Here is a 22651-nt window from a genome sequence, read left to right as displayed (position 1 = left end):
ATACACAAATTGAAAGGGGAAATAAGCATATATAACAATAAATATAAAAATATAGCCCTAATAAGTTAATGTAATAATAATAATATACAAATATTAAATTAAATGTTTAATGTTAATAAAAATGTTTTATCCATTTTTGATAATCCCGGGTTGCTATGGTCACACAGGTTTGTTTATGCATTAAACTCATGGCCACGAGAAAAATATGTCGTTCCCTCAACATAAGAAGTCATAAGGATGACGTTACCTCGACAAAATGATCTCGTGGCCACGACATAATATCACGTTCAGTGTTGCCAACTTAGCAATTTTGTTGCTAAATTTAGCAACTTTTCACACTACCCTAGCAACCTTTTCTTCCAAAAGCATCTAGCAACAAATTTAGCTATTTTTAACATTTATTTGGCAACTTTTAGCAACTTTTAATAAGTTACTCAAATTATAAAAAAAGGCACACATTTTTCATCTAAATTACACAAAAAGAGGAAACCAAAGATGAGTGCACCCATCACGTGAATCAAGTTACTTGCTGTTTGCAATTGTTCAATTTATTAATAATAATAATAATTTAATAATTGTTCATTAATGATACACCTTGTTAGCGTGTACCTGCGATTGTCGATCACTTAGTACACTGTAAGAAAAATATCTAGAAAAATGGAAAAGGTACTAGTAATTTTCCAGGACATTGTCTGTTGTAACCCGAAAACACTAAATACAATCCGTAATTAAAAATGCAGGTAAAAAACCTGCGAAAAATCAATACGGAAAATTCCTTCATATTAACATAGTAGATTTTGCCCTATTTTTACAGATTTGTAGAGTGTAGCATACTGCTCAGAATGTGTAGTTTTACAAGTTAGCTAATAAAAAAAATCTTAAATTGTTCAAAACATGTGTAAGTGTTCAACAAATCAATATTGTGTTTAAAAATACAGTTGTTTATATTTTAATATTATATTATGCATTTATATTATTCTACGAACAAATCTAAATTAACATATATAAAATATAATTTTTGCTGAGATTTGATGCAGTGACAATTTTGCGTCGTGATTACGTAACGACGTCATCGCGCAATGACATCGCAACATCATTTAGCAACTTTTTAGCAACAAATCGACCTTCCTTTAGCAACTTCCCCTGAAAATTAGTTGGCAACACTGGCTACTTTTGGAACTATTTTCGTTGACTAAAAAGAAATAACTTACTAACTGGCTATTTTCTGTCAAAGTTAGGCTACTCAGTATTAATTAAATTGTTTCAATAATCAGTCAATGATAATGTCTAAACATACAAAATGTAAAAGGCAACAAAACACCTCCCTTAATGCCTGAAACGTCACCACATTGAATTTCACACAAGCACAGCTGACAGTTTTTTACTGTAAATTTGATGTATTTTTATAGTGTGATTATGGCATTCTATTCCTCAGATAACAATACACTTTACATAGGCTATTCTCGGTCAAACAATAAGAGAGATCAGGAATCTCACAGGCACCAAGAGTCTCAGGGCTTATGACATAGGGCTTGATGCAGTATTGGAATAAATTAAACCACTTTCCATTGACGAGGTGGTGAACTGATATTTAAGTCGCTTTGTGAATATATATCCAAATTATTTTCATTTTTACCAAGCATTCATTTATAAATAAATAAACTTTCACTGCGTTAATGCCCTGGTTCAGGATGATCCACCTTCAGAACAACATTTGTGCCACGGAGAGCACTGCAGTGGTGCCATAACCAAAACGTGGCTAAATGATCTGGTTGACAGCTAAAAAACAAACAAACAAAAAGTATCCAAAAAACTATTTCCTCCCAAAATTACCCTTTGCTGTCATGCAACAATACCTACTTCCAACCGCATTATTTGCGCACTGACATTCGCAGTTGACCCCAATGCAGACGGTCTTATTTTTGTCATTCAATTGACACAGTTTAACGCACTTAACGTGAAGCTCGTGTTTTTGAGATGAACCGCCGTACTTACCGATTTGAACGCTGCTCGGAAAAGCACCCATAGTAAGTCCCCAAACGCAAGAGAATAGCAGTAAAAGCTGATTACAAGAAATCCTCATTTTGTTAGTTCAAATTTGTGAGAGACATTGAGGATGACGTCAGTTGGGTAAAGGAAAGAAAGGAGAAACGTTGTTAGAAATCCATTCTTGCCGGGTTTTTCCCCTGCAGTGGCACGAACCCTGGTGCGACTCCGTCCGGCGGTAGACATGCAAGGTGGGGGGAGCGCGACAGCGGTGGGCAGTGTCTACATATACATACACACTCATCACACATGCGCCTTCTCTATTCCATCACACACACACACACATTCTCGCGGGGGTTCGTGTGTTCATTCTCTTTCTGTGCTGTATTCCGAGACAGCATAGGCGACTTCTCGTCCTCAGCCGTGCGAAAGCTCAGTTATAACGCGACCAACCTTTCGGTTGGACTGTCCCGATGAAACAAAAGCTAAGTTACATAGTTAGAATACAGGATGATACACGGTGTTTTTGCTGTCAGATGTGCAGTCCGGTAATTTTGCAGTAATGTATGTGCAGTTGTGTTCCTTTGAAATTCACAAATGAGTGACATAACAAACATTGACTAATAGTATAGGCTATTCACCAATTTAAACCGTAAATTCCATCAGTTAAACCTATTGCAAATGAGCTAAATCACTATCATTGACCCTCATGAGGTGAAAGTAATTGTAAAAATCGGATTTACGGAACAAAAAACAATTCTGGGTTAAGAAAGTATAATTTCACATTTATTTAGGCTACTTTAATTTGTGATCATTTTGATGGATGTTAAATGTCAGAACTGGTGTGATCTGAATCAGTAGGTTCTCTTGTTTGAATTTTATATGTGACCCTGGACCACAAAACCAGTCATAAGGGTCAATTTTATGAAATTGAGATTTACACGTGCTGAATAAATAAGGTTTCCACTGATGTATGGTTTGTTAGGATAGGACAATATTTAGCTGAGATACAACTATATCTGGAATCTTAGGGTGCAAAAAATATTTATGGTAGGAAATTTACAAAATATCTTCATGGAACATGATCTTTACTTAATATCCTAATGATTTTTGGCATAAAAGAACAATCTTGATTATAATTTGATAAATAATTTTGACCCATACAATGTATTATTGGCTAATGCTACAAATATTCCCATGCCACTTACAGTATGACTGGTTTTGTGCTCCAGGGTCACATATAACATCCACACATCATGGCTGAGGGAGGGTTGTGACACGTTCCTGTGTATTTTTATTAGACATTATATCAAAGTTTGAGACACATGGCTCAGAAATACTAAATTTAGACACTGAAACTAAATGTTACAGGACAGAAAGCAAATGGCAGACATGAGTCTTTGAAATAGATTAAAGACATTTAACACATTTTGTTGACATTTAATGAATGACCACTGACTTTTCATTTTCTGGTCTTTAACTCCCTATTCTCTTTAGTCCCATAAATCATAAATCATACTGTTCATCACAATCTCCATTTCCTCATTTTTTATATCAGTCTTACTGCTTCAGTAAAACCTCTAGTGTTTAAGGAACGCTGTCTGTGAAAAATGAGCATAGGGTTAGAGACATTTGGTTTTGTACAAATGTATTGATCGTATACTGTTGTCAACAAGCGACACTTTTAAAAATAAAGATTAGAATGCCACAACTTAAGTTCCACAGTTTTTCAGAATTCACTGGTGCTTTAGCGAACCTATAACAAAACTGTTTAATGTTCAAAGAAACATCCATTATAAAACGTTTTTACCAGTGAATATGGTTGTGAAGCAAGTAATCATTTTTAAGAGAGTACTTCAAGTCTATTGAGACACTTTGACTGTATTCTCTCAAAAACCGTCTAAGATGGCTTTAAATGAGTGAATACTTTCAAAAGTGACTTTTAAATGTCACTTGCAGCCATTTGTCCTCCCTCAGATATTTGAATGGGCAAATCAATTAGGTTAGAGACATTTGGTTTTGTACAAATGTATTGATCGTATACTGTTGTCAACAAGCGACACTTTTAAAAATAAAGATTAGAATGCCACAACTTAAGTTCCACAGTTTTTCAGAATTCACTGGTGCTTTAGCGAACCTATAACAAAACTGTTTAATGTTCAAAGAAACATCCATTATAAAACGTTTTTACCAGTGAATATGGTTGTGAAGCAAGTAATCATTTTTAAGAGAGTACTTCAAGTCTATTGAGACACTTTGACTGTATTCTCTCAAAAACCGTCTAAGATGGCTTTAAATGAGTGAATACTTTCAAAAGTGACTTTTAAATGTCACTTGCAGCCATTTGTCCTCCCTCAGATATTTGAATGGGCAAATCAATTAGGCAGCTTTAACCAACCATGGCATTCACTGTGCGTGAACAGACGTTTTGGAGAGTGGCGTCGACTGCAGTGTCTCTGTCCAAGGTCCTGAATCTATGCAGCCCTATTGAAATTCAAAACAGAGTTTGTACAAGAAATATTAACTTCAACTGTCAATATTTACATTTTTGACAATCTTTTATATTTTAAAGGAATAGTTCACTCTGCAATTGTTTACTCACCCTCAAGCCATCCAAGATGTAGATGAGTTTTTTTCTTCACCAGAACAGATTTGGAGAAATTGAGCATTACATCAATTGCTCACCAGTGGATCCTCTGAGGTGAATGCGTGCCATCAGAATAAGCATCCAAACAGCTGCTAAAAGCATCACAATAATCCACAACAACATGATTCCTGGCCATAAATTAATGTCTTATGAAGTGAAAAGCTGTTTTCTCCATTGAAAAACTTGTCTTATCTGAATCAGGAGCACATTTTACAAGCGAAAACAGTCCAAAACAGTTCTAAACAAATATGTAGGTAGATTTTGATTATGGTTGGACTATTTCACTCGAGGAAGCATTATTAAGGAAAGTTAAAGGTAAAATACCTTAATGATGGATTTCACTTCGCAAGATGTTGATGGACTGGAGTCGACTGGATTACTTGTGGTTTATTGTGATGTTTTTTCAGCTGCTTGAACTCTTATTCTGATGGCACCCATTAACTGCAGGGGATCCATTGGTAAGCAAGTGATGTAATGCTAAATTTCCCCAAATCCAATCAAGAAAGAAACTCATCTAGATTTTTTGGATGAACTATTCCTTTAAAATTGATGCTCTGGTTTCATATTGAATGTATACTCTCCAAATGACATTTCACAACATTTAATGAGCAATTATGGAGCGACTCAAAACTGACACAGCAAAACAAGGCGTCTCATTAACAGACACATATTTAGAGAAGTAACAGTCATAAAAACAAATCCATTGTCTAATAATACATAAACAGGGGGGGGAAAAACATTGTGGTTTATATGGTGTAATTTTGCATTATTTATTAATTGCAAGTCTGAAATGGTTTGAGATTTTTGTAACCCCTTCCATTTTTTAATTCATGAATTATGTGTTTCTAAACTCTGTGTTTCTGTTTGTGTACTGTTTAACCTGAATAGGCTATTTAATGCAGGTTCCCATTGTGACAGCATTCTCTGCAGGTCATCATTATACTTTTTCCCATGATAGGTTGTATTATACTTGTTCGCAGTTAAAGATCATGGACACAACATTTCTTCTTTATCAGACTGGTGGTAAATGAGGTGTCCTAAATCATTAGTCTCTCTGCCTTTTTCATATACCCAGATGCTGGTATCTCAGCAACTCTCAAGAAGTCAATTGCATCGCCTGTTTGGCTGAACTACAAAATTAAATTGGCTCGACTGGGTCGTGAGATTGGGTCAATGCAACATCACAGAGACTGCTGAAGGTTCATATTAGATTCCTCAGTTTTGTGACTAACTGACATCACACTGGCTTCCTCGGACTGAGAGGCCTGCTTCATTTTGGAGCCATTCGTATGTATACAGTGCCTTATCTTTCTATCATTGTCTTATGGCTCTGTAATGGCATTGCATCACAGTTCTGTTTTGATCTTGAGACTGATTCTTGCACAGTGCTACGAGTCCGACACGGAAACAAGAATCCAAACAATTGATGTACCTGTATTATGAATCACTATGTTTAAGGACTTACATCTTCCACTGAAAATCAAGGCATTCAGAGAAAGAGATCAAGTGACAATGAGCCCAATGAGTCTGGCTCTTCCTATTTTGCACATCCTCATATTCATAATATTTAGCCTGCAGACAAACCCAGAACCGAAATGAGATCAGTCAGTTTGCACGGAGAAGGATGGATCAATGATTAATTGAATTTCCTTGCATTTTTGAGGAATGTCTTTAAAAATTCCCGGGTAAGTCTATTGACAGCACCCTGTTGTGAATGCATGATGGGTTGGGAGCTTGTTAAAGGCGTATGTGCAATGTCAAGTGTGCTTTAGTCTGGTACAAGGACTTCTGGTGCTGAAGGGAGAATTGAAAAGTCTGCGAACACCACCCTTTATCTCTTATAAATCCCTTTGAAGCAGAATGTATTGATGCAGAAATAGTTACAGCACAACAGAAGGCACAAACCTTCTAGACCAGGGATCCTCAAATCTGGCCCACGAGATCCACTTTCCTGCAGAGTTTAGCTCTAACCCTAATCAAACACACCTGAGCAAGCTAATCAGTGTCTTCAGTGTCATACGAAAATCACAGGTAGGTGAGTTTGATCAGGGTTAGAGCTAAACTCTGCAGCGCATTGGCCCTCCAGGGCAAGATTTGAGGAACCCTGTTCTAGACTCAAGGTGGGTCGAGATGGATAATACAAATGGATTTGTATAAACCTGCAGTTGATAGGTGGCGAATGTTAGTGCGCTGATGTAAACTCATATCCGTGGATGGATTCATTGGAATTACAGTCACTAAAGTAGATCAATGATTGATGTGGGCCTCATGAGGTTTTTCTCAGTGCAGATGGCTTGAATGAGAAATGTTTGCTGTAGGTCTATGGCGCAGCCCCTCGGGGGCCTGTGGGGGAGCGAGGAGTTTTTGATCAGCAATCGGTGCTCAGGGGTCTTCTCTCGGACATAGGGCAGCCTAATATAGGGAAAAGGGCAAACGCTGTAATTTCACGCATTGATCCGCTGCCGCTATCTCTGTCCATGTCCAACTGAAGCCTGCTACTGATTTAGTAACCAACCACACTCGCACACAGGGTCAAAAATAAACTTTTTACCACAACTGCAGATGAGAAACATGTTCAGGCTTCATTTTTTCGCTGTAGTTGAAAACAGGTTGTGCTGACCACTTTTATGCATGCTTTTTTAAGTTTGAAAGCTTTAGTGAACATTCATTATAACTGCACAGAAAATCTCTCCTTTGGTGTTCTGCAGAATAAAGTAATATGAGGATAAATCAAATTTGTATTATTATTTATTATTCCTATTTGTTTAAAAGCATTTCTATTACTTATGAAATTATTAAAAATAATTAGAAAATTATTCATATGTTTCTGATTTTTTTTTTTTTGCTGCATCATATATGCAGAAAGTGAAACAGCATATGAAGTTTATTTGCAAAAACTTTTATCATGTTGTTATTGTGTTTTATTGTGTTAGCTAGCTGTATTTTTTAAGTTATTATTATTTAATCAAAACAACCCAACTGCAGTTTGACTGATATTAATTGGAACGCAGGATAAAAAACATGATTTTTTAACATTTTTAATAACGTTATCTGTTATCTGTTTTTGAAAATGAACTCTTCATATTTTCATAAACCCTTTCATAAACAGTAACTTTATGCTTTCTGTTTACAGTGCTAAAATATCACAATATTTTGTATTATGAATATTACACACACACACACACACACACACACAATAAAATAACTAATATTTTTCAGGCATATAAATAATATTCCTGGTAAGAACACCACAAGGGAGACTGATTTAAAATAATTTAATTGAATATATTTTTTGACATTCAAAATACAAAAAGTAATATGAGGATGAATACATTGCGAGATTTTTATTATTGTTTTTTAAAATAATTTTATGACTTTTAAATATATATATATATATATATATATATATATAAACCAATTTGTTGCTTTTGTATTTGCACAGGCTGCCTCATAAATGCCACAAGCCATTCTCTCTTTGAAATAGCACAGAATTTCCACATCTATGAAGAAGTGCGTATATGCATGTGGGTGTTTTCACATCTGCTCTCTATGCAGAAGTACTCTCCCCTTTCATAAACAATAACTCCTTGTATCCCTTGTGTTTAGAGAGCCAGGCAGGCCCAGCAGCATTTCAAACACATGACATTTTCCCTGGGAATGTGTAATTGTACCAGTGTCGCCACTCTTCCGTTGCCTCGCTCATTTTTGCTGGTTACTCCAAGGGACGAGCTGAGTCAGACGAGGTAAGGGGAGGGATTGGGGGGTGGGGTATTTTTAGATGGCATTTACCGTTTACCCACCACCCCCCTCAGGGATCAGCACAACAGTGATGTATATGAAAGGAGGAGCAGTAATCAGTCAAATAAACAAAGAAAGGAATAATGTGCAGGCACGGGTAAAGAATAACACCATGAATAATAGAGTGGGATGGGAGGTGCAGAAGAAAATTAAAGGCTTGATTGAACAGCTAGACAATTCATACACTGAGACCACTAATTTAATACATTATCTCTGAAAACGAGATGAGGACGTTGGGGCAATCTGCTTATCTTGGCAGTTAACACATAAACCATGCATATATTTTGGTTCTGTAGCAAATATTTTGTGAACTAAATTGTTATTATTTACTACAGTAAAATAAAATACAAATAATAATTATAATTAATATTTTTAATTTAATTTTGTATAATAAATATATAAACATTCCATTTTTAAAATAAAATAAATATATAAATAATCCTAAAAAAAAAAAATGTATTTATTTTATATTATAAACACATATGAATCAACATTCAGTTTTTAGAAATAACATGAATAAATAAAAAATATAGATAATAGTTTTTAATAAACAGCTAATATTTGTAATTTCTTTAATAATAAAATTTATTTATTTTATATAATAAACAAATATATAAATAAACATTCAAATTTTTTAAATAAAAATAAATATGTAAATTAATAAAAAATAAATACATAAATGATAATCAGTAAACAGTTAATATTTTAATTTAATTTCTTAAATAATAAATGTATTTATTCATTTTTCTAAAATAAACACATATATAAACATTAATTTCACATAAATATTGAAATAAATGCATAAATAATCAATACAAACAGTTACAAACAGTTAGTATTTGAATTTCTTAAATAATAATATGTATTTATTTTATATAACAAATATATACATCAAATTTTCCTATCAAAATTACGAATATTAGATATTATAATTAACAATATTGATTTATTATATAAACACATTTTCAGGCATAAATAATATTTCCTGGTAAGGACATTACAAGGTGAATTAATTGAAGGAAAAAAAAAACTTTTGCAGCTAAAATGATTTTGGCATTCGTGCCTAAATTAATTTCTTCTCAGCACAAAACATTCACAGAGCTAAACATTTTTTGTCAGTATGAATCGTCTCATTCATCTTCATTGTACTGATGTCTAACCCCTTCTCGTCTTTGGGTCTCTGAGTGAGTGTGTGAGGAGAGTTAACGTAGCACTTGCTTGGCACACTTAACGATTTATTGACTGACTGATTGATTGCTTCAGTCTCACACCCACAGGCTAACACCTGCTATACAGGCAGTGTACTTCTGTGAAGCGTAACATTTTAATTGAAGTCTTTTAGACTCTTGCACTCTCTTTCTCACACTAACACACACACAAGCTACAGGAAGCCACTGCTGTCCATCAGCTCTGCAGTAAGCAACCGAGCTCCTCATTCACATTTGCAAATTTCCATTTCCAAACGACTCTGTGGCCTTGTTTTTCCACAATGAAAGAAAATAAAGGCCTTCCCTTTGCTGCCTGTCAGAGAAGCTTACTAGCTTCGTCGCCTCTGAAGACAGGAGATAATGCGCAAGAGAAAATGAGGCAGCCGTGTGTCAGAACGCAGCAGAGACGCATTAACCTCTGCAAGTCACAGGCACAGCAAAGGCAAGCCTCTTTCTCTCTCCCTCTGCTTGTCACTTTTTCTCTTATTTCCTTTGTTTCTTTCTCTCTGATAACAGATCAGCACTTCTTGCAAGGCTAAAAAGCAAATCCCATGGGCACCCTGTACTGTATAATTCCAAAATGACCTTCAAATGGTGAGACGACATGATCAGCAAGCATGGGCAGGACAGTGCGTTTCATGTGATTCTCAGGTCCTTCAAACCTCTCTTTTTGTTCTCGTATCTCCCAAGACTGCCAGATACAACGCAGGGTGCATGAAGATGAGAATAATCGTGAGATCTGCTGGCACTACTTCACTTCCATGTTTTTCTCTATCGCGGACAGCTGGCTCACCGACGCTCTGCTGCCAGGTTAGCAGACAGTTCAGTCGGGGTTTCTGTTCACCTCAACCATCTCTCTTCTATCTGAGCTTTCTACGTTTTCTGTGACAATGTATTTCACAGAGAAGTCAGATACAGTGCTCATGTTATCCAGTGACGGATTTAATTATTAACAATTTTTTAGCTATTTTATTAAATAACACCATATCACTATTGATTACATACACAGATATCTGGAATATTTGATTCTTATTGGTCAATCTCGTCATCCAGTGTTCTGAAATTCTATTTCTCACCATCATCCATTGCAGCACTGGCTGGTATATACAGTTAGGTCCACATATATTTGGACACAGGCACAATTTGTATTATTTGAGCTGATGACCAACATATTCAAGTTACAGTTATATAATAAATATGGGCTTAAATAGTACAAATGACCCAAAACATACAGCTAAAGCAACCCAGGAGTTTTTGAAAGTAAAAAAGTGGAATATTCTGCAATGGCCAAGTCAGTTTCTTGCTGAAGACAAAACTAAAGGCAGAAAGACCCACAAACAAACAAGAACTGAAGTCAGCTGCAGTAAAGGCCTGGCAAAGCATCACAAAGGAGGAAACCCAGTCTGTGGTGATGTCCATGAGTTCCAGACTTAAGGCAGCCATTGCCTGCAAAGGATTCTCAACAAAATATTAAAAATGAACATTTTATTTTGATTATATTTATTTATCCAATTACATCTGAGCCCCTGAAAATGGAGGGACTGTGTATAAAAATGGTGGTAATTCCTAAGCATTTGATTTTAATGTATTTATTTTATATTATAAACACATATGAATCAACATTCAGTTTTTAGAAATAACATGAATAAATAAAAAATATAGATAATAGTTTTTAATAAACAGCTAATATTTGTAATTTCTTTAATAATAAAATTTATTTATTTTATATAATAAACAAATATATAAATAAACATTCAAATTTTTTAAATAAAAATAAATATGTAAATTAATAAAAAATAAATACATAAATGATAATCAGTAAACAGTTAATATTTTAATTTAATTTCTTAAATAATAAATGTATTTATTCATTTTTCTAAAATAAACACATATATAAACATTAATTTCACATAAATATTGAAATAAATGCATAAATAATCAATACAAACAGTTACAAACAGTTAGTATTTGAATTTCTTAAATAATAATATGTATTTATTTTATATAACAAATATATACATCAAATTTTCCTATCAAAATTACGAATATTAGATATTATAATTAACAATATTGATTTATTATATAAACACATTTTCAGGCATAAATAATATTTCCTGGTAAGGACATTACAAGGTGAATTAATTGAAGGAAAAAAAAAACTTTTGCAGCTAAAATGATTTTGGCATTCGTGCCTAAATTAATTTCTTCTCAGCACAAAACATTCACAGAGCTAAACATTTTTTGTCAGTATGAATCGTCTCATTCATCTTCATTGTACTGATGTCTAACCCCTTCTCGTCTTTGGGTCTCTGAGTGAGTGTGTGAGGAGAGTTAACGTAGCACTTGCTTGGCACACTTAACGATTTATTGACTGACTGATTGATTGCTTCAGTCTCACACCCACAGGCTAACACCTGCTATACAGGCAGTGTACTTCTGTGAAGCGTAACATTTTAATTGAAGTCTTTTAGACTCTTGCACTCTCTTTCTCACACTAACACACACACAAGCTACAGGAAGCCACTGCTGTCCATCAGCTCTGCAGTAAGCAACCGAGCTCCTCATTCACATTTGCAAATTTCCATTTCCAAACGACTCTGTGGCCTTGTTTTTCCACAATGAAAGAAAATAAAGGCCTTCCCTTTGCTGCCTGTCAGAGAAGCTTACTAGCTTCGTCGCCTCTGAAGACAGGAGATAATGCGCAAGAGAAAATGAGGCAGCCGTGTGTCAGAACGCAGCAGAGACGCATTAACCTCTGCAAGTCACAGGCGCAGCAAAGGCAAGCCTCTTTCTCTCTTCCTCTGCTTGTCACTTTATCTCTTATTTCCTTTCTGTTTCTTTCTCTCTGATAACAGATCAGCACTTCTTGCAAGGCTAAAAAGCAAATCCCATGGGCACCCTGTACTGTATAATTCCAAAATGACCTTCAAATGGTGAGACGACATGATCAGCAAGCATGGGCAGGACAGTGCGTTTCATGTGATTCTCAGGTCCTTCAAACCTCTCTTTTTGTTCTCGTATCTCCCAAGACTGCCAGATACAACGCAGGGTGCATGAAGATGAGAATAATCGTGAGATCTGCTGGCACTACTTCACTTCCATGTTTTTCTCTATCGCGGACAGCTGGCTCACCGACGCTCTGCTGCCAGGTTAGCAGACAGTTCAGTCGGGGTTTCTGTTCACCTCAACCATCTCTCTTCTATCTGAGCTTTCTACGTTTTCTGTGACAATGTATTTCACAGAGAAGTCAGATACAGTGCTCATGTTATCCAGTGACGGATTTAATTATTAACAATTTTTTAGCTATTTTATTAAATAACACCATATCACTATTGATTACATACACAGATATCTGGAATATTTGATTCTTATTGGTCAATCTCGTCATCCAGTGTTCTGAAATTCTATTTCTCACCATCATCCATTGCAGCACTGGCTGGTATATACAGTTAGGTCCACATATATTTGGACACAGGCACAATTTGTATTATTTGAGCTGATGACCAACATATTCAAGTTACAGTTATATAATAAATATGGGCTTAAATAGTACAAATGACCCAAAACATACAGCTAAAGCAACCCAGGAGTTTTTGAAAGTAAAAAAGTGGAATATTCTGCAATGGCCAAGTCAGTTTCTTGCTGAAGACAAAACTAAAGGCAGAAAGACCCACAAACAAACAAGAACTGAAGTCAGCTGCAGTAAAGGCCTGGCAAAGCATCACAAAGGAGGAAACCCAGTCTGTGGTGATGTCCATGAGTTCCAGACTTAAGGCAGCCATTGCCTGCAAAGGATTCTCAACAAAATATTAAAAATGAACATTTTATTTTGATTATATTTATTTATCCAATTACATCTGAGCCCCTGAAAATGGAGGGACTGTGTATAAAAATGGTGGTAATTCCTAAGCATTTGATTTTATATTTTTCTTCAACCCCTTGAATTAAAGCTTAAAGTCTGCACTTCAATTTCATCTGGATTGTTTTTAGTTTTTTTTATTCTGTTCTGAAATTATTGCAATGTAACAGAAGTAGCAACAGATCTTTCCTTCCAAATTGTGACGTACAACCAAGTGAGACCGTTTTTTAAAAGAAAATGTAGTACAGGGACTTCAATTCATTGGTTGTTGACTGGATGGAGGCAGATCTGAATGCAAGCTCGTAGTTGATTGTAAGAAAGGGATGGGATTTAAGTAAATAACTGATGTTTGTATGAATACATACAATTTGATTTGTATGAAAGCGTACGATTTTACAAAAATAGTAAGCAAGAAGGTCCACTCCTAAACCTAACTGTCAATGAGGAGAGAGCAGATTGTATGAAAACATACGAATCGGGTCATCAGATTCATAGGAATTAGCTACCAGTTCATCAAAATGTACAGTAAGTAGTTACAAACTGCAATGAGAGTATGAATATTTTTGTCATGCCGACTTGCATGACTCAAACCTGGCTGTGTGCATACGTCACTCTTCTGCTAGTGATGAAATTTAAATACGTTAGTATACCTGTGGTAGTTTCATGTCTCTTGTATCACACCATGGACTCGCGCTCACATTTTATACGAACATGTTGATTTGTATATTGTTTGTAGTGAAAATGATCTCAGTGGTATTGACATTATAGTGGATTTTTTTTTTGTTTTTTTTTGCAGAAGTTTTAAAGGGATAGTTCACCCAAAAATGAAAATTCTGTCATTAATTACTCCCCCTCATGAAGTTCCAAACCCGTAAGACCTTCGTTCATCTTCGGAACACAAATTAAGATAATCTTGATTAAATCCGAGAGCTTTCTGACCCAGCAACGCAACTACCATGTTCAAGGCCCAGAAAGGTAGTAAGGACATTGTTAAAAATAGTCCATGTGTCCATCAGTGGTTCAACCGTAATGTTATGAAGATACAAGAATACTTTTTGTGCGCAAATAAAACAAACAAACAAAAAAACTACTTTATTCAACAATTCTTCTCTGCTGTGCGGCGGAGACTAACCCGGAGGAGAAGAGATCGTTGAATAAAGTCGTTATTTAAGTTTTCTTTGAGCACAAAAAGTATTCTCGTAGCTTCATAAAATTAAGGTTGAACTGATGTCACATGGACTATTTTAATGATGTCCTTACTACCTTTCTGGGCCTTGAACGTTTCAGTTGCGTTGCTGTCTATGCAAGATCAGAAAGCTCTTGGATTTCATCAAAAATATCTTAATTTGTGTTCCAAAGATGAACGTTATGGGTTTGGAACGACATGAGGGTGAGTAATTAATGACAGAATGTTCATTTTTGGGTGAACTAAGCCTTTAAGCTAATATAAAGGTAAGTATAAAATAAATTCAACTAGCCAAGAAATATTAGTGATAGTACAGTCACTTGGTCATTATGGCAAAATATACCCCTTTAGGGTGACACAAGACTGTTCATTATCCAGACACTATCCCTTACATATTCCAGTGGCTTGACTGGCCAGGCCTGGACAGGCCAGAATCTACTGAAGTTCTGCTATAGTTGTTATCATTAGTGTGTTTTTCTTACATTCTCTTTTGTGCCTTGTATTCCTGACCTAAATACCCATGTTAGCATGCTTTCTCTTTTTTAATCACTCATTGCTATTCATTCAGTCTATTAACATTCTACACTGAAATGTGCTTGCAAAGAATTTTCTCTTTCCTTTCATGTTCAAAACATGAACTACAGTCATGTGGAAATACATTGTGGATGCACACAGGAGGAAATGCAGTGAAATGAGGTGGATTTGCCACGTTCATTTCAAATTCAAAGGAATTTTGCTGATTCAATCAAATCCCTGTGGAGACGGCGAGCTCGGTTTTAGCTCTGCATGTCTTCCAGACCTGCAACGGCATAACAAAATGTTAGAAAAATTATGAAAATGAACAGATAGGGCACTCATCCTAAAATATCGGATATTTATAGACAAAATTCATACTCAGCACTTATTAAAATGCTATCTGCTGTTTGTTAAACAAATTTTTAAATATTGCTCGGTTTATGACCTGACAATTGGGACTAGATGATATCATTTAACTCAAGATGAAATACAGTAAGAAATCCCTCAAAAGAGTTTAGCGACACATAGAAACGAACCTTCATCCTATACTGTAAACCAAATAAAAATGTTTTATTCCACTTTATCTTCTGCATGCTCCCTGCACAGGAGTGGTCCTGCTCAGAGGGAATTCAGCCCCACAGTCATTCTTCTTCCTCTTTTCTCTTTCTTAGGCCAAAGATGGGGAGTATGATATCCAAATAGGTCAATAAAGTACAGGTTTATTCTCCACCACCACCAGTACTACAACATTAATATTCAGATCATCTGTACAGAACGCAAGCATACAAACACATATCCTTTCCCCCAGTTCATCCACTCTTTCTTGATTGAATAATTATGGGTAGTTTCAAAAGAAAGCTAAATGTTTTTCTTCTTCTCACTGAAGAAAGAATGCTTGACTACGCCAATGCAGGGCTGGTCTGAAAAGTCACCTTGAATTGATCTCTCACTGCTTTTCCCAGCCTTCTCAGTAAGAAGTTAATACAATAAGATGGTTTCTAACTAAAAAGTAATCAGATGTTAACTGTTTGATATCTTGCCTTAAACATAAGGCAAAGCAGAAAGATGCTATAAGAATGAAGGGAACTGTGTTTTTTGATTCAATTCATTGAATACGATTACATCTTTTTGAGTGATAAATTGGTGACCATTTTGGGTCACCTTGGCTGCAAAATATGGGAGCTGTCAGACACTGCAGAGCTTTATTTGTGTGTCTGTGTCGGGGATGAAGCTGAGGGGACAAAATTGAGTCTTGCTGATCTATAGAGGAGTACTACAGCAAAAATGAAGAAGCCATCCATTTCAGATAACCGTTCCACAACACACGAGAGCCTCTTTTTCAGTGTGAGTTTGCATTCCCCTCCTTTCTGTATTAAAATACCTATTTCAACTCAACAATAACACTGCTTTAAAATATGCAAACATCCCTAGACATTTGTTAGACGCAGTGTCGCTAAAGCATAGAGTGTCCATTTGTAATTTTCCATAAACCCGTCTTTAAGAGCAGCTTCAATTTGCATTGAAATAGAATTGTTCACTCTCAATGCATTCTAAATGCAATACAGAAGATAAATATGTATGGCGTGGATTTTGTGGATTGACAGTCTTTGTAAGTCATAAACAAAATTTTCTTTCGATTTTCTCTCCTGGGTATTTACGTTTCATGTATGCATAGAGAAAAAAACATCCTATTCATACTATACATATCCATATCGAGTACACATTTCACTTTCACAGAAAAGCAAAGAGGCCTTCAGAGAAAATGGTGAGGCTGAATCTAAATAGCAATTAGTTACATGGCATTCATGGTTCTAAACGTATTTGTTCAAAAACCTAAAAAGATCACAATACAGTTGAATTCCTGTTGAAAAGCCCAAGCTTCATTAAAAAGGCCTAGCCATCTAATTCAAACTATAATAAAACAAGTTAAAATGGACATTTTAATTGTAAGTCGCTTTGGATAAAAGTGTCTGCTAAATGTCTAAATGTAAAATGTAAATGTACTTCAGTTAATCTATCAGTACTGCCATGTGACACAATTCTGTGTATAACTGAAGGTAAGGAATAAAATATGTCTTTTACTTGTGTGTGTGTGTGTGTGTGTGTGTGTGTGTGTGTGAGAGAGAGCGTCTGGTCTGGCTGAATTGGACGGGGTCGGGAAAATTGACTACACTGAGTAAATGATGGATGGAACAGAGAGAGGAGAACCCACGAGCCAGACATATGGAGCTGGACAAACAGTGAAGGAAAAGCCAATAAAATGAAGTATCTATTGGCCATGGCAGGAAATATAATTGACCTGCACGACCTCTTTATAAAGTTCCCTGCACTTTCGCAACAAGAACAGCAAGTTTAGAGCAATGGCGAATGGTAAAATGCTTATGTTGAGGGGACAAAAAGCATTTTACTTAGTAAACAACTGGTAACGAAATTAAAATTTTAATAATCATTCACAATATGTTTTGTCTTTGATTTACACAGCTCTAACTTAATAAAACCTAAGCTATCTCTTGATAATATAAATCTTAAATCCGCTGACCTTTAAGCAGTTCACATTTCTCTGAGAATAAGAAATGAGAATATTGTTTACTTTCTCTATGCTGATGTGCGTTCCCAGCATGTGGGGAGGAGTTTCGCTGCTCCACAGAATCATTTATTAGGGATTTAATGGAGCCTGTTCTGCTTCGGGGATTTGCTTGACTAGTTTGGACTGTTATTAAGATTTATTTTCTCATTTTCAGGGATAAGTTTTAAGGAAAAAGCAGGGCATGGTTTGTCTCATTTTGTTGCTCCTTTAGGTTGCTGCATTGTCTGATACTGATCTGGGGATTCGTTTCCTGAAAGCATAGTGAGCCAACTATGGCCGCAAGTCTTGTTTTAAAAAAAATAGTTGAAAGATTATTTATTAGTTTCCCGAATCCATATTTCTAGCAAACATCACTGCAAACAGCATGGTAAAGTTTTGTGGTTAAAAGTCCAGCTCTTGACCTGTAGTTAGAAGCATAGTTTCTTGTTATTATGACTTAAATATTCAATACACTTTAGCAAACATACAGTACATGAAATCACCCCATAGCAGATCTATATGGATCAGGTGGAGCTGGGGAAGGTGGAGGGTTTCTGAAGCACACTGCAACTGCTACAGCAAGCACTAGCCAGTGTTGAGCAGCAAACACATTGGCCCCTGATGTGAAAGAAACCAATCAGCTGTGCCATGTGAGTAATGATGTGATAATATCAGATTGAGTTAGAACTTATTGGCCTACGCCATCTAGAGTTTCATGACAAAACTTAATATTTATAACTTCACCACCTGCTTGACATCATCAACCAGCATTCCTACATTTTTGCGAAACAACCCTACACGATCGAGCAACAGACTTTTGCTTTGGTTCCCATCACATGGTTTCTATTCATGTTTTTACATTTTATGAAATGTTTGGTATATTGTACGTGTGCTAAAATAAGCTGCATGTAAATCAGCTATCATCCTCAGTGAGACACAATGTGTTATCGAGCGTAAGCAATGAGTTTAAATTTAGTGCTTTTTGAACATTTTCATTCTGATGGAAGATGACTTGTTATACCAGCCGGCCCTTTTACCAGATCTTTCAAACGTGGCTGGAGGTAATTAAGACTGTGCAGTTAAGAATCCTGGTAACCCTCTTAATTAATAAGACAAAGTATTAAAGTGGGAAAGCTAAATGCGCATTGTTTAATATTTCATTGTCACTTAAATTGCTTTCTCCCCACAAGATATTCCCCCCTTGCAGCTAAAATGCAATATTTTACACCCCTTGTATCACCTAATTTTTTACCTTAAAATGGATAAAAACCCCTAAGCCATGTCCTTAGAGAGAATAACAACAGAAATAAAGAAACCTCAGCTCTCTCCAATGGAGCCTCCGGCAGAACAAACAGGACCCAGATCTGCTGAGGTGTTACATCTTAATGTGCTACATTTTCCTATAAATAGGAAGGAAATTTGAAATAATATGAAATTGTTGAAAACCTAAATGCAACATTATTTTTCCGTGCCGTTTATTCTTGTACACTCGTCAAAGGGCTTTCAAACAAAAACAGTGTGGTTCAAGTTTTTCTTCTGTTGCTTTGGAAGAAGTAAATCAGTAAATCCGCAGTGCACTGGGATTAGAGCTTGGCAAGAGTAGTCGAATAATTGTCTGTTGCTTAAAAACTCAAAGTACAAACATGCAGAAGCGCATCATTACTCAAAATCGATGTGCTATTAGAGCAGCGATAACATGATTTATTTTTCTGTTTTTGTCTCTGCTTTGTTGTTATGTCAGCTTTCTGTCATTCAGCAAGCGCTCTGTGTGTGTATACGTTCAGTCTGTCCTGTGAGTCTTATTTGGTGTTGTTTTGTCCACAATAAGCTCCACTATGTCTAAAGCAAGTGCTAAGACAAAGCATAAGGGCGATAGCAGATCACGTTTCAGATTGTGTTTTCCTCCCTGCCCGCATTACATTACGAGCGGGGATACACACAGTCTGTGCGTGGTCTGCTTGGGAGCGAAGCATGCAGAGTCACACCGCTTGCGCCTACTGGACTGTTCGGCGACGCCATTACCGGTACCAGGAGGCCCGTAAACAAGTGGCGGCGTTCCAGCGATTCCTCCCTCGTCGATCTCGGGGGGCTGCTGGGCGGGAGCAGCCCCCTCCGCATACCAGCTCCTTATATCGGGAGGCTCAAAAGCAGAGCTCTGGGCCGGGGACTTCAAAGCAGCTCTGCTCCGCATACTGAATTACATCGACGATTGGGAGATTTTAGCTCAACTGCTAGTAGCCCCGTTCTGGCCGGGCCGAGTATGGTTCTCGGATCTGATCTCACTCCTCGACGGCTCTCCATGGAAGATTCCCGTCAGGAGGGATCTCCTCTCACAGGCAGGGGGCACGATATTTCATCCCCGCCCGGAGTTGTGGAAATTGTGGGTGTGGCCTCTGAGGGGCACAGCTCATAGCTTCCGGTCTCTCAACCGAGGTTGTTGAGACCATCCTCCAATCCAGAGCTCCCTCGACGAGGAAACTGTACGCCCTGAAGTGGAAACTTTTCACTTCATGGTGCGGAGACCGCCAGCTTGATCCAGCTAACTGCCCGATTGGTACAGTTCTGGAGTTCCTGCAGGCCCGATTCTCCGCAGGGTTGACCCACTCCACCTTAAAAGTTTACGTGGCAGCCATTGCGGCCTACCACGCCCTGGTTGGTGGCCAGTCAGTGGGCAGACACCCCCTAGTTACACGTTTCCTCCGCGGTGCGCTGAGGCTGAGGCTCCCGGTATGGTCCCGTGTTCCCCCGTGGGATTTGGCTGTGGTGTTAGAGCATTCAGTCGGTGGATAGTTGATGCCATTAACATTGCCTACGAGTCCTCTGATCTCCCTTCGCCGATGGGAGTCAAGGCTCATTCTACGAGAAGTATGGCGGCCTCAAAGGCCTTTCTGGCAGGTGTTTCTTTGCAGGACATCTGCAATGCTGCGGGATGGTCCACGCCCCTAACATTCCTGAGGTTATATGGCCTTGATATGCGAGCCACTCCGGGCTCTTCTGTTCTCTCGTCCTAGTATACACTAGGCAGGGATTTGTCAGTCTGGTGGCGTGGGCATCTCGTTCCCATAGCGTCTTCGGACGCAGCTCGAGTTCCTGAAGGGGAACGTCCCAGGTTACGCATGTAACCATGGTTCCCTGAAGGGAACGAGACGCTGCGTCTCGAAGCCATACTTCCGGCATCCCTGCCAGTGCTTGCTTCATTCCTAGAAGCTGACGCCTGCTCTGCCGCACGTGCTTTTAAGCTTCCTGGTCGATGACGTCACCTGCCCATGACGTCTCACCCTTCCATTGGACTGATTACACATGTGATTCAGAGCATGGTCACGCTGGGGGCGTTCCCATAGTGTCTTCGGATGCAGCGTCTTGTTCCCTTCGGGGAACCATGGTTACTGGGACGTTTTCAACAATGTTTTTGAGCAACAAATCAGCATATTAGAATGATTTCTGAAGGATCATGTGACACTGAAGACTAAAGGAATGACTGCTGACAATTCAGCTTTGCAATCACAGGAATAAATTACATGATAACATATTAAAATAATATAACAATTATTACATATTAATAAACGAATACTAATATTAGTAATAATATTTTGCAGTATTACCGTTTATACTGTACTTTTGACTAAATAAATGCAGATGCAGCTCTGGTAAGCATAAGTGATTTCTTTCTAAAACCTTTAAAAAAAAAAGCCAAACTTAAATGGTAGTACATAATGAAAAATAAAAGAGTTTACATTAGCATACACTCTCAAGAAAATCACATTGCAGTGTGCTATGTACGTCATTAAACTACATAAACCAAAACATAATACACGGTTATGCTGCATTTCATAATGAAACACATGTCTGTGTCCTTTGTTGAACTCCTTCAGTTTCACGATGACTGTCTGAACATGTGCCATAAAAGGAACAAAGCCTGTTTATTGGTTACAGCACACAATCTGTGACATAACAAGCTCTCTCTCTCTCTCTCAAAAAAAAGAAGCATTTACTTGCCAGGTATACTCCTTAAAAATAAAGCTTCCAAAAGCAGCCAATGAAGAACCATTTTTGGTTCCCCAAAGAACCTGTGAGTGAACAATTTTTTCTTAGTTTGAAGAACATTTTAATAATCTAAAGAACCTTTTGTGGAATGGAAAGATTCCATGGATGTTAAAGGTTCTTTTCATAGATGCCAATAAAGAATCTTTATTTTTAAGAGTTTACAAAGTTTTCCACCTTTTCCAGAGGCCACAACTTAAGTCAATAAGTCTGCTCTAGGATGAAGTGCTCAAGAGTGGCAGAGTGTTATAGCTTTCTCCAGTTATGAATATCTTCTAACCGAATCAAAAGCTTCTAATAAGCTAAAGGCTCTGTGGCTAGTGCCAGCCCATTCTGAGGACCAATTTAAGCCTGTCAGGGGACATTGGTGCCTTTGCTGTTGCCCTCTCTTCTGTTTATCCTCCAAGTTTCTGTACCGAAAGGAGGGAAAGGATTTAAACAGAAAGATGTTGACAGCTATGAACAGTGCAGTGCCTAAAGCTCAGAGAGACGGGCAGACAAAACATCACATTTCAGAGTGTGCTTGTAACACTGTACAAGAGCCCTCTCTTCTTTTCACTTACACATCCTCCAGGTCTATTGTAATCATCCCTTGAGACAGTAACCATTTAAGTCATTCATTTCACAGTTTAAGCCACAAGAACAGATTCTTCCCACGGATCTTAAGAGCTGCCTAGCCATTCTATTCTAAGAAAGATTGATTATCACTGCTTCTGGATATTTTGGCATGATGCAAGTCTACACAAAGCTGTCGTAACATAAAGAAATGCCACGTAGCAGAAAAGGTCACTTGAATTCACCTTATTTCAACATGCTCGAAATAAATACTGAGGTGAGATATTGA

The 22651-nt window shown here is 37.2% G+C and overlaps 1 protein-coding gene across 1 annotated transcript in view; it reads right to left on the bottom strand.

Moving 5' to 3' along the window:
* LOC107706429 (glutamate receptor 4-like) overlaps positions 1-2374 on the bottom strand; it is a 103268-nt gene extending 100894 nt beyond the window's left edge. The window contains exon 1 of the mRNA XM_016510140.1: positions 1996-2374. Coding sequence (XP_016365626.1) covers positions 1996-2083 — 88 coding nt within the window. The 5' untranslated portion in view covers positions 2084-2374. The remainder of the gene's footprint in view (positions 1-1995) is intronic.
* Between the last annotated feature and the right edge of the window lie 20277 nt (positions 2375-22651).

This window comes from Sinocyclocheilus rhinocerous, unplaced genomic scaffold, assembly GCF_001515625.1.
Source record: "Sinocyclocheilus rhinocerous isolate Xijiao unplaced genomic scaffold, SAMN03320098_v1.1 scaffold1405, whole genome shotgun sequence".
In the NCBI taxonomy this organism is placed as follows: Eukaryota; Metazoa; Chordata; class Actinopteri; order Cypriniformes; family Cyprinidae; genus Sinocyclocheilus; species Sinocyclocheilus rhinocerous.
The sequence above is the reverse complement of the archived record's forward strand: the minus strand, read 5'-3'. Positions and strand labels throughout refer to the sequence as shown.